The 14,859-nt window shown below is 38.0% G+C and overlaps 1 protein-coding gene across 1 annotated transcript in view; it reads right to left on the reverse strand.

Moving 5' to 3' along the window:
- LOC107284142 (calpain-8-like) overlaps positions 1-14,859 on the reverse strand; it is a 36,200-nt gene that overhangs the window by 15,577 nt on the left and 5,764 nt on the right. The window contains 4 exon segments of the mRNA XM_029283405.1: positions 1,647-1,852; positions 3,599-3,610; positions 4,142-4,182; positions 4,185-4,316. Coding sequence (XP_029139238.1) covers positions 1,647-1,852; positions 3,599-3,610; positions 4,142-4,182; positions 4,185-4,316 — 391 coding nt within the window.

Genomic DNA, 14,859 nt, shown 5'->3' on the forward strand with positions numbered 1-14,859 from the left:
GGTTCTCAGCATTTTTGTGCTCACTCTCCCGTTACCTTGTAGTTCAGTGTGCTTTTTTATCATCTTTCTACCCCAAACTGTTCTAACTGTGAGGATGCATCTCTCAGTTCTTTATAGAAGAGATGGGAAAAAGGTAATGAAGACTGATAGAAAGGGATGCTTTAGCAACATAAAATTCCTTGTAAATTCCTTTTCGATTTGTATGTATTAATAAATTGAGAATGATCGTTGCCCAGCTCTCAGGTTCACCCCACTAACTTTTTATTTATAACTGTAATCTCTGTGATGGAAGAACTTGATTAAATAGCCTTCACTCTCAAGTGCAAGAATTGGGACCCCATGGTCTTCTAGATAACTCACATGACAAACCCCGCTATTCAGACTGCTGGCCATACTGGCTGGACTTTATAGGAATTAGAATTCAGTTATATCTGGAGACCACAGATGAAGCACTCCCTTCCAAATGCACATATATTAAACAACCTACTACTTGACAAGATAGAAAAATGTGGGGTAGAAAGCACCACCACCAGATGGCTCCGTAGCTGGCTGACCGGCCGTACTCAGCGGGTGGTCCTCAATGGAACCGCATCTACATGGAGGGAAGTGTGTAGTGGGGTGCCCCAGGGTTCTGTTCTGGGCCCAGTGCTCTTCAATATCTATATCAACGATTTGGACGAGGGAATAGATGGGGAACTCATCAAATTTGCAGACGACACCAAGCTGGCAGGAATAGCCAACACTCCAGAAGACAGGCTTAAGATACAGAAGGATCTGGACAGACTTGAACACTGGGCACTATCTAACAAAATGAAATTCAATGGTGAAAAAAGCAAGGTTCTACATTTAGGCAAGAAAAAACAAATGTAGTATAGGGGGTACCTTGCTCAATAGTAGTAACTGTGAGAGGGATCTTGGAGTCCTAGTGGACAATCACCTAGTGGACAATCACCTAAATATGAGCCAGCAGTGTGCTGCAGCTGCCAAAAAGGCCAACACAGTGCTAGGCTGCATTAACAGAGGGATAGAATCAAGATCACGTGAAGTGTTAATACTACTTTACAATGCCTTGTTACGGCCACACTTGGAATACTGCATCCAGTTTTGGTCACCGTGATGTAAAATAGATGTTGAGACTCTAGAAAGAGTACAGAGAAGAGCAACAAAGATGATTAGGGGACTGGAGGCTAAAGCATATAAGGAATGGTTGCTGGAATTGGGTATGTCTAGTTTAATGAAGAGAAGGACGAGGGGGGACATGATAGCAGTGTTCCAATATCTCAGGGGCTGCCACAAAGAAGAAGGTGTCAAGCTATTTTCCAAGGCGCCTCAAGGCAGGACAAGAAGCAACGGGTGGAAACTAATCAAGGAGAGAAGCAACCTAGAACTAAGGAGAAACTTCCTGACAATTAGAACAATTAACCAGTGGAACAACCTGCCTCCAGAAGCGGTGAATGCTCCAACACTGGAGGCTTTTAAGAAGAGACTGGACAGCCATTTGTCCGAAATGGTATAGGGTTTCCTGCCTAAGCAGGGGGTTGGACTAGATGACCTTCCAAGGTCCCTTCCAACTTTACTATTATTATTATTATTTCCATGCAAAATGGCATGACATTTTTTGGCGTGTGGTGGTAGAAGATACATACAGAACTTTAATCTGTTTCACAGAGAAGATCCTAAGGCAAAACTGTCCATCTTTGAAATGATCATAGGTGTAGGGCACAATAAGATATTCGCCATGGGGTAGGTGGAAGCGACTTGATGCTTCACGCAATTTGATGGCTAAATGAGCTACAGGTTTATTTGTTGAAAAGAACTCTCTGCTTAGATGAGCATCGGCTTGATTTTTTAACTAAAGAGAACAATAAGAGTGAAAACATTAATTGCACACAAGAATCAAAATAGAGTGCATGACAAATATTCCTTTCAAGCAGGTAGATAAGTGATCATGCTGGGACTTCCTTATATAACTTGTCCTACTTACGGTACATATACTGGCAGACCTTTGCTTCATCTTACATATTTTACCTTACTGGACTTCAAGCATGATTGACTAAAGTTGAATATGACTGCAGTTGACGATGTTGCCTCTTTTTTTTGGGTTGGAAAACTGAATTCAACATGTAACTTAAGTCTTATTTTAATCAAATATAGCCAACATCATATTATAGAAATCTCCCTAGAGAAAGTCTGGATGGTAGGAGTACTAAACCCGGGCTATTGTAATCTATATGAACACTGGAATATTGATATGCTTTTTTATGTCTGTTTGCAATCATCTAGAAGTTATCTAGATTTTTATACCCTGGTTCTGGTAGCTCTAAGATGACTTCCATATTTTCAAGATTTAGGCTACAAATAAAAACTTATCTACATATCTGTCTACTTGGGATTTTGAGTACTATTGTTCTTTCAGTTGACAGTGTTATTGGTTGGTAAATGTGTTTTTCTCTCAGGCTTTTGATGGTTACATCCTAGTTCTGTACATCTATTGTCTTGCATACCATTCTGGGCTCATTTTAAAAAACAAAGTGATTGTTTATTATCATTATTGGTAATAACAATACTGAAATCAAATATTTTGGTATTTGGCTGTGTTGTTTTGGCCAGCTGTAATAGCATATAGTTTGTCTCATAATATTCTGCAATGTTTGTTTCTACACCATTTTTCTTTACCATCATTCAATCATTTTCTTCTTACAGAATGATGAATCAGAACAAATTGCAAGTTTATAGAAAATGTGAGATGATTTTTACAGACTGCAGAAATACTTTCTCTTGTGAAAATGTTAAAACAGCCATTTTCAAAGCTGATTTTTTTGACACACTTTCCTTTGACTTAAATCTCATCCAATCAACAAAGTATTTTATATTATCTACTAATTAGGGCCACATAATTACCCCATTTGATAAATTAGATCAGGAGAGTCAATTACATGAGGGTAAGGTACTTATGTTATTATGGTACCCCTTCTCCCATCCCTGCAGATAGTACTGTATTAGGCATTTAAATTAGACACAACATTCAATACTAGTTTATGCATTACACTTTTTTGCCATAATCATAATACAGAATATAGCTACTATGATTTCGTGGCATGCTTCAGTATACAGTGCTAGTGCATAATTAGTATAAAGCAAAGTTTTGACTTTTGCTTCTAGAGCATATCGGGCCTTTTCCCTTCTCCTCTTCTTAGTCAAAAATAAATATGCTTAAGAGAGAAAGGTTAGGGAAATAGTTGCCTGCATAACTTTATGTTGTACTTTCTGCACTGTTGGATATGCATCTGAACAAACTTACAAACCATATTTCATATTTTCCCAAGAAATATGAATTGTCTTCATATATCACCCAGTCAATTTTCTGTCTAAACAGGGATGTCAAACTGCCAGCCTGCGGGCCGGACACATCACACAGAAGCCGCGGCCACCCCATTGCCGGCAATGGCAAAACCGTCCCGATACGTTGCATGATGTCACATGACGTCACAAGTTTGACATGTCTGGTCTAGAAGCATCAACATTTAAGAAGATGATTAAAATAGACCTGGCAAGGTGTAGCCATTTTTCATGATTCAAATTTCCAAAATAGTGTTACCTCTTTGGGCACCTAAAAGACATAAAAGTGATCAGTTGAAAGATAGCAGTATTGCCTTTATCACAAATAGCCAGACAATAAAATACAACATGCCACCCTATATAATACAGCATTTTCTAATCTGCTGTTCTCCAAATGTGTTAGATTTCAATTTCTATAATCTCCCAAAGCATAACCACAGACTATTGGAACTCAAAATCAATACATCTGGGGGACAGCAAAATCAATACAATCTGAGGGACAGTATCTGAGAAGCTGAATATTGTACTTCCTTTTCCCCAAATCTTTTTTTTTTTTTAAAAAAAATCTTTCTTGAGTGAAAGGAGTGAGACACAGCAAATAAAATGTGTGTTTGGTGGAAAAGGGATGTATGTGTATCTTCCTTTGTGAAAATGAGCAAGAATGCACTGGTCTACACACCAGCAGTCCAGACCTGGTACCATTTACCATCCCAAGCTGCCCTAATTGGCATGTTGGCCAGAATCCTGTACAGTATTGGTCTGGGGGCAAAAATAATATCCTAGGAAGTAAAATAACAAGAACCTGATAAATAGCGTAGCCAATCTTGAGGAGCCCTTCCCCTTCCTCTTCAGTCATCTGCGATTTTTCTGCATCAAACCTACTAACCTCGTGCAACAAGGCTCACATGCACTTGCTTCCCAATCATCATCCAGCTCCTCCAATTTGATTTTAAGCTGGGGGTTGGTCCAATATGTATCTACAGAGACCAAAATATAAATACAGATAAAATTGTCAGATTTAGGAAACGAACTGTGCTGAACTACTAATGCTCACTCTTGCTAGAACTGCAAGAATAGCTTTGAGGTGTGAACCTAATTGTGATTTCCAGCTTGGCCTTACCATTATATTTATACAGTTAATGTTCCTTTCTTCCACCTCTGCCACATGCTGTGCTATATATTTATTGCAATAAGCAAAAGCCAATTGAACTACTGAGAGATATTTCCTAAGGGAGCAATAAGTAGCTGAGAACAGCTATGGTTATTAACCTCAGCCAGTTATTTATCCACTAAAGATTATTATTGGCAAACCCTGTAGGGCTTAATATATATACATATACATTCCATATATATACAGTTGTGGCTTTGTGGCTCCACATTACATACAAAAATACAACATGACTTATCAGGGATCTGGAAAGGAATATTGTTAGCATTTAGTATCCAATAATGTAAGTGCCCAATAATGTAAGAGATGACATGTACTGTATATGCAGGGAGGGCTTCTCTATGATGATAGGTCTCCAATGGTCACTGTGAGCATTACATATTCGTTTATTTCATGAGATCAGGTTGAGGATCAGTGTACGTAGAATCTAAAGTCTGAAAGCACTGTTACCTTTCCATCAATAATGTCTCCAGGAACAATGCTGCAATTTTTGCACCTTTTTCCCCTTTGAAAGAGGTAGTGATGGCGGTTTTAAGTAAAATGGGTGCATTTGTCCTATCAGCATGATTTTGGTCAGATTACCTTGTCTGTGTTTGCCCACTTCTGTTCCAGGGTATGAAGAACTTGACAGAGTTGGATGAAATGCGGAGAACTAGATTTTAAATAAAGATTTTTCTTAGATATCTGCCGGCCGCAAGTCATGCCTGAACTCTCACCTGATTCTATCAGGGTCTTTATGAAATTCATTTGTGAAGCATCAAAAGAGCTTTTATTTTATTTATTAAACTTCTATGACATCCATCTCACCAAGGCAAAAAAAAATGGCAGTATCATGAAACTTTAGAAAAGATTTAGGGAGGCATCTCTACATCTGTCCTTTCCTCAAGTACCCACAGTCACATTCCAGTGAAAATTAAAGATCACCCATGGCTACTGATGCTTTCTTTGCTGGATTCAATCAAAAAAGAAATCATCCAAGACTTGGCTGGATGGTAGAAGGTTGAAGGGTAAGGCAAAACATCTGATCCCTCAATTTGTTGTCCAGAGGCTAGGCCCTGTGCTGGCTCAATGGGAGCATTTGGTCACTAATGCATTGAGAAAGACAGTTTAGCAAAGCCTGTGCCTTATTGTTGTATAGCTTAATAAATTAATTCAGTTACCTGGATTTGCACAACACAATGGATCATAATCATACCAGCTAGTTTACACAACACATCATAAATTAGATAACTCCATGTTAGCCCAATATATTATGCAAACACAGCCAATGTATCTAAACCTTTAATAGATGGAAACATCATTATTAAAGTTATGGGCATTTTTCTACCATTGACTTCTCATTTCCAAGTGCCATATTATCATTTTCATACATTAAATAGTTTACGAACTCTAGCAAATATGCATATATCAGAAGTTGAAGGATTTGATCATTAAACCATGATGAAAGCCATAAAGCTTTCTAAAACTATTTATTTATAGTAGCAGACGTAACCAAGGATTGGCTGTTTACAACTGAGATCATATTTTTATAATCCATTTTGAAATCATTTTAAATGTTTAATTAACATGCCATGTTGCTATTTGTTTTGATTATATATTTGAGCTAGAGTCCCAAACAGCAAATGATTTAGAGATTAATTTAGCATTAGATAAATAAAAATGAAACTGTTTTGCTAGATGGTTGAAATATGCAGCTATAATGTTACATGTTGTGGACTGGTAATTTTTGACTGCAATTATAATTATATCAAAAACTGAATGGGGCATAGAAATAAAATTTAAACACTTTGACAGATGAGAACAAACACGGAAAGCAATAAAAAATAGCACACAGGAACAGTATGGAGATTCTTAAAAGCCAGGATGTATAAAATCCCTGAGTAATCAGGAGTGAGTCAGGATACATATATATTGTGAACTTTTTATATTGTGAACCTTTTATATTACCTAATCACAGCCAAAATTTAGGTCGCAATTTGAGCTCTCAGTAGTTATTGTACATCATTGTGTGTTGCCATTCCTCCCCAAAGAGTTTTCTTATCAATGACACAAAGGCTGCATGAACCTTGACGGCAGGCTGGTTTCATCAAGCCAAAAGAGGCAGATATAATAAAGCACTTGGGGAATTCATTCTAAAGATCCAGGCAGCAGGATTCAGTACCCTATTCTCTGTGTCACTAGATGTGCTTGCAAGCTTAAGGAATTACTGGCTTAGCCTTTGTATGCTTCTCCATTATTCTTATAATGATCAGAGGACGTTGTGCAGCTCATCAGCTCAGTAAACTTCAGAGACGTTAGAGACTCTTATGGTATTTGGTTAGCAACAATTCACACTCTCTCCCTTGCTTGCTGGGCTCAAAAAATAGGGTCATCCATCTATTTGTAACCATATTTCTTGCCAACTCAGCAACCATATCATCTGCCTCTTCCCCTTTGGATGTCAAACTGCCTGCTCTTCACCGGACCACAAAGAACTATAACTTGGCCAAAGTTATAAAGAGTAGATGGACTACCTATTCACCACAGTGAAGCAGCAATAAAGAAATGGTGAACAAGAAAGACCCCAGTGGGTATTAACCTGACTCGAAAGCCTGTGGAATTTGTGGCCTGCTCTGGTGAAAGCAGCCTGCCAGCTTTGGAAAGCAACTTGCACAGCAACTCTCATTGCTCTGCTGCCTGTCAAAACTTGGAAATGCCAATAATTTAATGTGTTCCTAAAGGAACTACTCATTATTGGATGTTTCATTTTAAAATTGTCCACTACCAAGCATGAGTGGAGAGCACCCATTTTTGTCAGGATTGTGATACATGAGGAAGTCTGTTAATTTTTTTCCCCACGCTTCCCCATTACTAGGACAGATATTATTAGCTTCAGGTTTCTATTGGTACCATTGTGCATTTTCTCCTGGAGCTAGTAAAAGCCATTATATGGAGTATGACTTTAATCAGCAATGTAGCGTGGCAGAAAAGAATGGTATCTGCCTCTCAATGTAGGCTTGATAACTATCAGGCATCCCCATGTTTACTACAGTAATAGCAGTTTTAAAATGGAAGGTGCAACCGCAGATGGTATATTTAACTCCATTTTAGTTTCATCTCTTCTCATCACTACATATATTTTAAAGCACAATCATCTATCGACTGCTAAAAACAGTATTGCTCACTAAAATTCTCCATCGATGTCTTGCCTGTGCAGAGTATTCTTTTGCATAGGATGAATATACTTCCATTCTGTGGCACTGTAATGAAACAAGAAGAGCACATAGTAAGATATGAATCTGAGATGTGTATTTGTGTTTTAAAGCACATCCCCGAAAGCAGTACCTTTTTTAACACAGATTAGTTCTGACAGGCAGATAATCAACTTAGCAACATGGGATATACAAATAAGATATTTAGAGTGTTGCTTTTTTCCTGAGATGTTCAAATGCCCAGAGGGACCTATGAAAGAAGCATATGTGATCAGAACAGAGTTACTTAGTTAAAAGCACAGGTGAATGATGCTATTTAATTCTGTGTGATATCTTCATGAATCAGACATCAATCACACAATTGGTATATTTCCTTTTAATTTTGCGTGTGTGATGTTGCTGGCTGATATGAGAATCAACAAACCACATTTGCTGATTTGGTTACTGGGGATACCAAAAATAACTAGTCACTATTTTGTTGTTCCTAGAGTTGTATATCAGATTTAAAATGTGAACATATTTAGATCTCAGTTTTTTCTTTTCAGGAAACGTACAGTGTTCTTGCAAATGCTTTGAAGGGAGACCAAGAATCCATGATTGGAAGCAACCATTTAGGATATCAAGTGAAATCTTCTGTGCAATGCCTGAGCCATGTTTAAAGCATGCCTTCATTATTTTTCGTTGCCTTTTTGTGAATTCATATTTTATCTGAATCCCTTTTTTAAAGTATGGTAATCAAAAATTTATTGAAGTGGGATTAATCTGCAGTGTAGAGTAGAAATTTTAATTCTCATGATTTAAAAACTGATCTTCAGTTAATGCCACTTTAAATTACTTTTGTCTTTTTGGAAGCTTCATATTACTGATTCATATTCAGCATACACACAATTGTAATCTCAATGACAACTTTTTCAGATGTATCATTGCTTAGACTAATCTTATGCTTCAAACAGAGAGAGTTGGGGGAGATCCTTCCATTACTTTGTAAAACACCCTTCCAAATGGTTCACACAATCCTCCTAACCATTTTTCCCACTTCCACCTTCAATGGAGAATTTATTCTTCCAAAATCTCTGAAGCACAATCCATCTCCTTATAGCACTTCTCATCCAAAACATGTCACCAGTAGGTGTAGAAATGACATCCCTTTTACAAGCATAATTATTGCAGCCCTCCTCTATTCAGTTATTGTAAGAATGTTTTCATTCCTTTTCAATCACCTTCCAATGATAAGGGGATAACCAAGGCCCCCACCTTAGTTTTAAGTTATTAAAGTTTACTTCCTAAAGTTTCCTTCTAGAGCTACATATCTGTGCTTGTCACCATGAGAACGAGCAGCTGTCACAATGATGGGAACATTTAGGATTACATTTCCCAACCCCTTCTCTAAAAAAAATGTATTTCATGTATATCTGCTTCTCTTCCCCGCAGGACGGAAATATCAGTCACACTACATTTTCTCTCATTTCTTCAAGACTTCAACTTCTGGATCTCCTGCCCAACAATATCTACTATAGACTTTACCAAGAAGGGTCAAAACCTTATTTTACCAGACCCTAAAAGCAGCTTTTACTTTCAGCGTTACAGAATGCCTTCTAAATCTTTTGCCTCCAAGAGTTGACCAGAAACTCTTCATCTTTTTTGATACATATAGCTATTCAACGTTCTAGGGCAGGGGTATCACTGCCGGCCTGCGGGCCGGATGCCTCATGCTGAAACCACGCCCACCCCAGTTCCGGCAATGGGGAAAAAGTCATGATACGTCGTGACACGTCACGTGATGTGGCGAGTTTGACACCCCTATTCTAGGGGTTTAATTTTTCTCCTAGCAACCTTGTCAGTTTTCACTTCCTGGAAACACAGGCTTATCTTTAGACAGGAAAACAAATAGAACAATTCTATAAACATTGCAAGTCACCAATACATAGAGATTTTCTTTTATTTCTGTGAATACAGTTTCTTCATCGCTAATGATCTGGTCCTTCTTTCCTCTTATTTCAAGAGTAAGCAATGTGATGTCCATGGATACCAAAGTATTTCTAAAAACTCTGTGGGTACCCCATCTGACTTTTATAAACTAATTTTCTTTAAGAAACAGTAAATAGGGGCCTACAGCAAAACAAGGCACGTGTCTCGAGCATCATATCCATTGCCTTAGGTATACTACTATGTTAGAGAGCATCTAATGGAATGCAGGATGCTAGTTCATCTTGAGGTAAATAAACATTTTGTAATTTGGCAGAGCTTAGAGGGACAAGCATTTTGTGGAAGAAAAGTTGTAAGTGTATCTATCATAAACCACAAAATTCAAATAGTACTATACACAAAAGGCTACTCAAGTCTAAATAATAAGGATTGGCCATTGGGCACTTTCTAGCCCTCACTGTTCATTTATAACACAATAACAGAATAACAGAGTTGAAAGGGACCTTGGAGGCCTTCTAATCCAACCCCCTGTTCAACCATTTCAGACCAATGGCTGCCCAATCTCTTAAAAACCTCCAGTGATGGAGCACTCACAACTTCTGGAATTTCTTAGTTTTAGATTGGATCTCTCTTTGATAAATTTCCATCCATTATTTCTTGTCCTTCCCTCTCACATGCTATGGAGAATAGGTCCACCCCTTCTTCTCTATGGTAGCCCTTCAAATATTGGAAGACTGCTTTCATGTCACCTCTAGTCCTTCTCCTCATTAGACTAAACATACCCAATTCCCACAAATGTTCATCATGTTTTAGCCTCCTGCCCCCTAATCATTTGTGTTGCTCTACTTCGCATTCTTTATAGAGTCTCAACATCTTTTTTTTAATAAGGAAAAAAATCTTATCTTGTAAGGAAAGTTTCTGCTTCAAGTTGGGGTAATAAACTTCTGTTTCTTCATTTGTTCGTTCCCTGTGCTCACTTCTGGGGAATCACATATCTTAATATACCTACTAAATCTTTGTATGCAGGTTCTATTTATTTAGCAGGATGCAATCATTCAACCACATACAGTGAAAATTCCATCGATCAGATTTGAAGAGAAAACAATCCAACAGCTTATTGGAAATACTTCTTTTATCCCATAGAGCTGATTGCACGGACAGCCAGTTGATATAACTCTGAAACTCATTTTCCACTTGTTTGTTTATTCATTTATTTTTTTAGCTGCCTCAATCATTGAAAAAACTCTAGACATTGTGTAAGAAAAGCAGGATTAAAAACAGAAATATAATAATACAAGAACATATACGGTAAATGCTTGGGAAAATAACAATGCCCTAAAATAGCCACCAACCACCAATCATTCTGTTCCAGAATTTCCAGAGATGGTTTTATATATAGTTAATTCTTTAGCTACTGAGCAAGAAATGTTTCTGTGGCCTATAAGCCAGTCTTTATACTGTGAAAAAACTCATTTGCATTAATGTGCGACAAATCTTAAAAATGCAAACTTGACTGATTTCCCCTACACAAAAACAGCTTTAGATTATTTGTCAGAGCAGCCACATGAAAGAAAAGGTTAAACTCTCCCTCTCTGCCTGATGCAATTCCAGTAATTATCCCGGCAGCTGCTAATTTGATTTTTTATGAGCATATTAAATGCAAATATATCCTTAATGTCATGTCTAATTTGGCCCTGTGTTTATTTGAGCTTGGGAAGAATCTTCTTAAAAAGATTTGTCCTCACGTTCAGCACACTGTTCAACAAAATTACATGAATATCTTCCCTACAGGGAGATGCATAGCTTTGTTTACCTTTGTACCTGACAGCTGAGTAGCCTAATGACTAAGTTCCAGTGGTGGGATTCAGCCAGTTCGCACCACTTCAGCAGAACCGGTAGCTATTTTTTTGTTGCCCGGGCCCAGAATGGACTTCTGAAAGCGGCATCCACACAGAGAACTGGTTGTTCACATATTTAAACCCCACCACTGCTGGGTTCACACCATGATTTGTTGAATAATTGAAAACTATTGCATTCATATAACACTCTATTTCTCATACCAGACAGAACCCCCAGGTAAAGATTGAACACATGTCCCAATCTCAACACTGGAAAGAGAAACAGTGAAACTTCCTTGAATTGTAAATGTTTAGAGACTCCAGATTTATTATCTTTTGTGTGAAGCTAGGCAGACAACTAAGAGCAAGAGTTGGTCATCTTTTATATAATAAGTCCTAAGTTATTTGAGAGGTGTCGTTATGTTCTGATACCTAGCAACAGAAGTCCCAGAAGTCTACACTGTAGACTTAAGACATTAAGCCAGGACTGTGTAGTTGTTAGGTGAAGAACTTAAACTTTTCCTGCCTTGTGTGAACTGCCTCCACTTCAACTTACTATCACAATACAAAGTCCAGCAGCAAGCTCTAGGAGAGAGATTCATGTTGTTGGTGGCTTTTTGCAGAGAAAAGCAGAAGGAGAAGCAGAAGCAGAAGTTGATGCAGGCTGCAGATTGTGCCAGGATTTTTGCACCTGGATGCCAGGTAGGTCCAGGATGGGCCAGTTGAAATCCTCCCTGCAAGGCAAGCTTGTCAGCATGAACCCATAGCCAGCAGCAGCCAAGGCTAGGGAGCCAGCAGCGGAGGTAGCCAAGGGGAGAAGAAGCAAACCAAAGACAACAACATAGGCCAGTTGGGGGCAAAGGCCAGGAAGGTGATAAAGATGGAATATAGTGTCCATTCTATGCAGGGGCAGCCAAAATTGCAGAGAAATAGGGAGATAGGTGGGTGAGGGGAGTTGAAATGGAGATAATTCATGCAGGGCAGGAGAATGTGATCATGAGACACTGCAACAATGTGGGGTGGTCACATGTTTTCAAATTTTGATCACTTGACTATGGCAGTGGTGGCGAACCTATGGCACGGGTGCCAGAGGCGGCACGCAGAGCCCTCTCTGTGGGCACGCACGCCGTCGCCCCAGTCCTAGGCCTTCAGCTGGGTTTTATAAAACCTTTTAGCTTTAGGCCTCCGTTGTCGTGTGCAAAAAAAAAAGGTTCAATCAATCAGTCAATTTCAACTTCTCGCAGGGAAAAAATAGACCTTGCAAAGTTGGAATTGGTTGATTGAACTTTTTAGTCCCACCCAATCTGCTGTTACTACTGCAGCCACACCCACCCAATTGGCCACACCCACCCGGCACCTGATGATGCATAAGTGGGTTTTGGGTTGCAGTTTGGGCACTCAGTTTCTAAAAGGTTCGCCATCACTGGACTATGGGAACACTGTGAAGGCTGCAATATTGAGATCCTCTTGTAAGTCCATTTTTTTTTCAATGCCATCTTAGCTATGAATCATCATTGAATGAATAGATGTAACTCAAAACTACCTGTAAGGGGTGTATTTCCTTGAACTAAACTGATGGTCAATAGGACACATCTAAAAGGTAGTACAATAGCTTTTTACGCTGATTGAAGAGGAAAAATATTTGGATTTGGAAAGTGTTCAGTTTCACAAGGGTAAAAACTCATGAATTGCCTGGATGATTGTAAAAGGTAGATTTGCTGTTTTACTGTAATTTTGCTGGTGGTTGTACTTATATTTTTGTTATTCTAAACAGTTTCATAGTACTAGCAGAATATGTTGATTCAAGCAATCCATCAACTGGGTCAGCCAGAAATTTCAGCTAAGAGACGCTCAAAACTCTAACATGATAGCAAAGAACTGAACTCTCTTCCTGTACTGATGGAAAAGGAGGATTCTTCCCTGACATCCATGTTTCTGCATCATTCAAACTGTGCTCCAAAGGACTGAGGCATTGGATTCCATCACACAGTGATTTTTTCAGAGCAAGACTAAAGTAAATAGTAACAGAGATAACATCCTCTTATTTTTTTTTCATACAGGCACATATACAGTTAGACATAGCTAGCAATTTCTTATAACAGAAAGCACTTCCAAAAGCAGCAATTTATACCAGAAAACACCAGGGGAAATGCAGTTTGTGTATTGAAACTCCTACACATGTATCAATTTTCCCAGGTTTTCAAAGTATGTTTGTGAAAATAAACTTGCCATTTAAAATATCTGCATTAGGCCACACACTCAATAAATGACTCCCACAAGCTGACAACATCTTCTGAATTGTCTGCAAATAGTGAGTAAACAAAGGGCAGCAATGCCAGACTACAGTAAATAGTTACTGAGGAATCAATCTTTATCAAAAAGCAAATTTCTTCATCTGTGGAAGAGCATATTGCTTCCTCTTACAGAGAACAATTGTATTCCTATTAATCTGATTCACAGTTCACTCAGGTCCATGCAAACTCTTTAATTTATCTGGCATAAATACTTGTTAAATTAATGTTTCATCTAATTGCAACTACCAGTATTCTGCAGCACTCTGGAGAAAGCAGCAATGGCCTCACCAATTACAATGAAATTGGTGGCACAACAACACATAAGTCATGTTTTTTGCACTGCTGTGACATCATGTTGGATACTGGACATCAAATCAACTTACCCATTACATTCTCAAGATCAAACTATAATAGACTGCATAAAGCTGTCTTAATAAGAACACAAAGAAAGACATAAAACAAGAAAAGTAACCATCTTACACTGAAGCAGCCCAACAATGAACCAGCTTGCAAGGCTTTTTAGATTATTTGATACAATTCAGGGGGAAATTATACGATTCACAGATACCACCAGTAAAATCTTCAAAGCCTTCTGTTGAGTGTTCCATCACTCAAAGCCTCATAAGAACCATTCAATCTACATTTAAGAAAAAAATAAAACATTGATTTGTTACTTTTCGCAAGCGACAATACTATGAATTGAACAAGTGTATGAACAATTAAGACTCTTTAGTAAAACCAATGAGTTAATATTTTTCCAAAAATTAGCTGTTTATATATATATATATATATATATATATATATATATATATATATATATATATATATATATATATATATATATATATATATATATATATATATATATATATATATATATATATATATATATATATATATATATTGGGTGCATCCATGCCAAACAAATAAAATAAAACGAACACCAGGGTAAAATAATCAAACTCTAGGAGTTTAATGTTACAGTACCAAACGCCAAGCTTTCGTCAGCATTCTGCTGACATCATCAGGGCTTAAACGGTCAGTCTATGGGAGAGTTTTATAGTTCGAACTTGGTCTGCACACGGCCCCTGGACCTCGTTACT

This window comes from Protobothrops mucrosquamatus, unplaced genomic scaffold, assembly GCF_001527695.2.
Source record: "Protobothrops mucrosquamatus isolate PMUCROS unplaced genomic scaffold, P.Mucros_1.0 scaffold_3, whole genome shotgun sequence".
NCBI lineage: Eukaryota > Metazoa > Chordata > Lepidosauria > Squamata > Viperidae > Protobothrops > Protobothrops mucrosquamatus.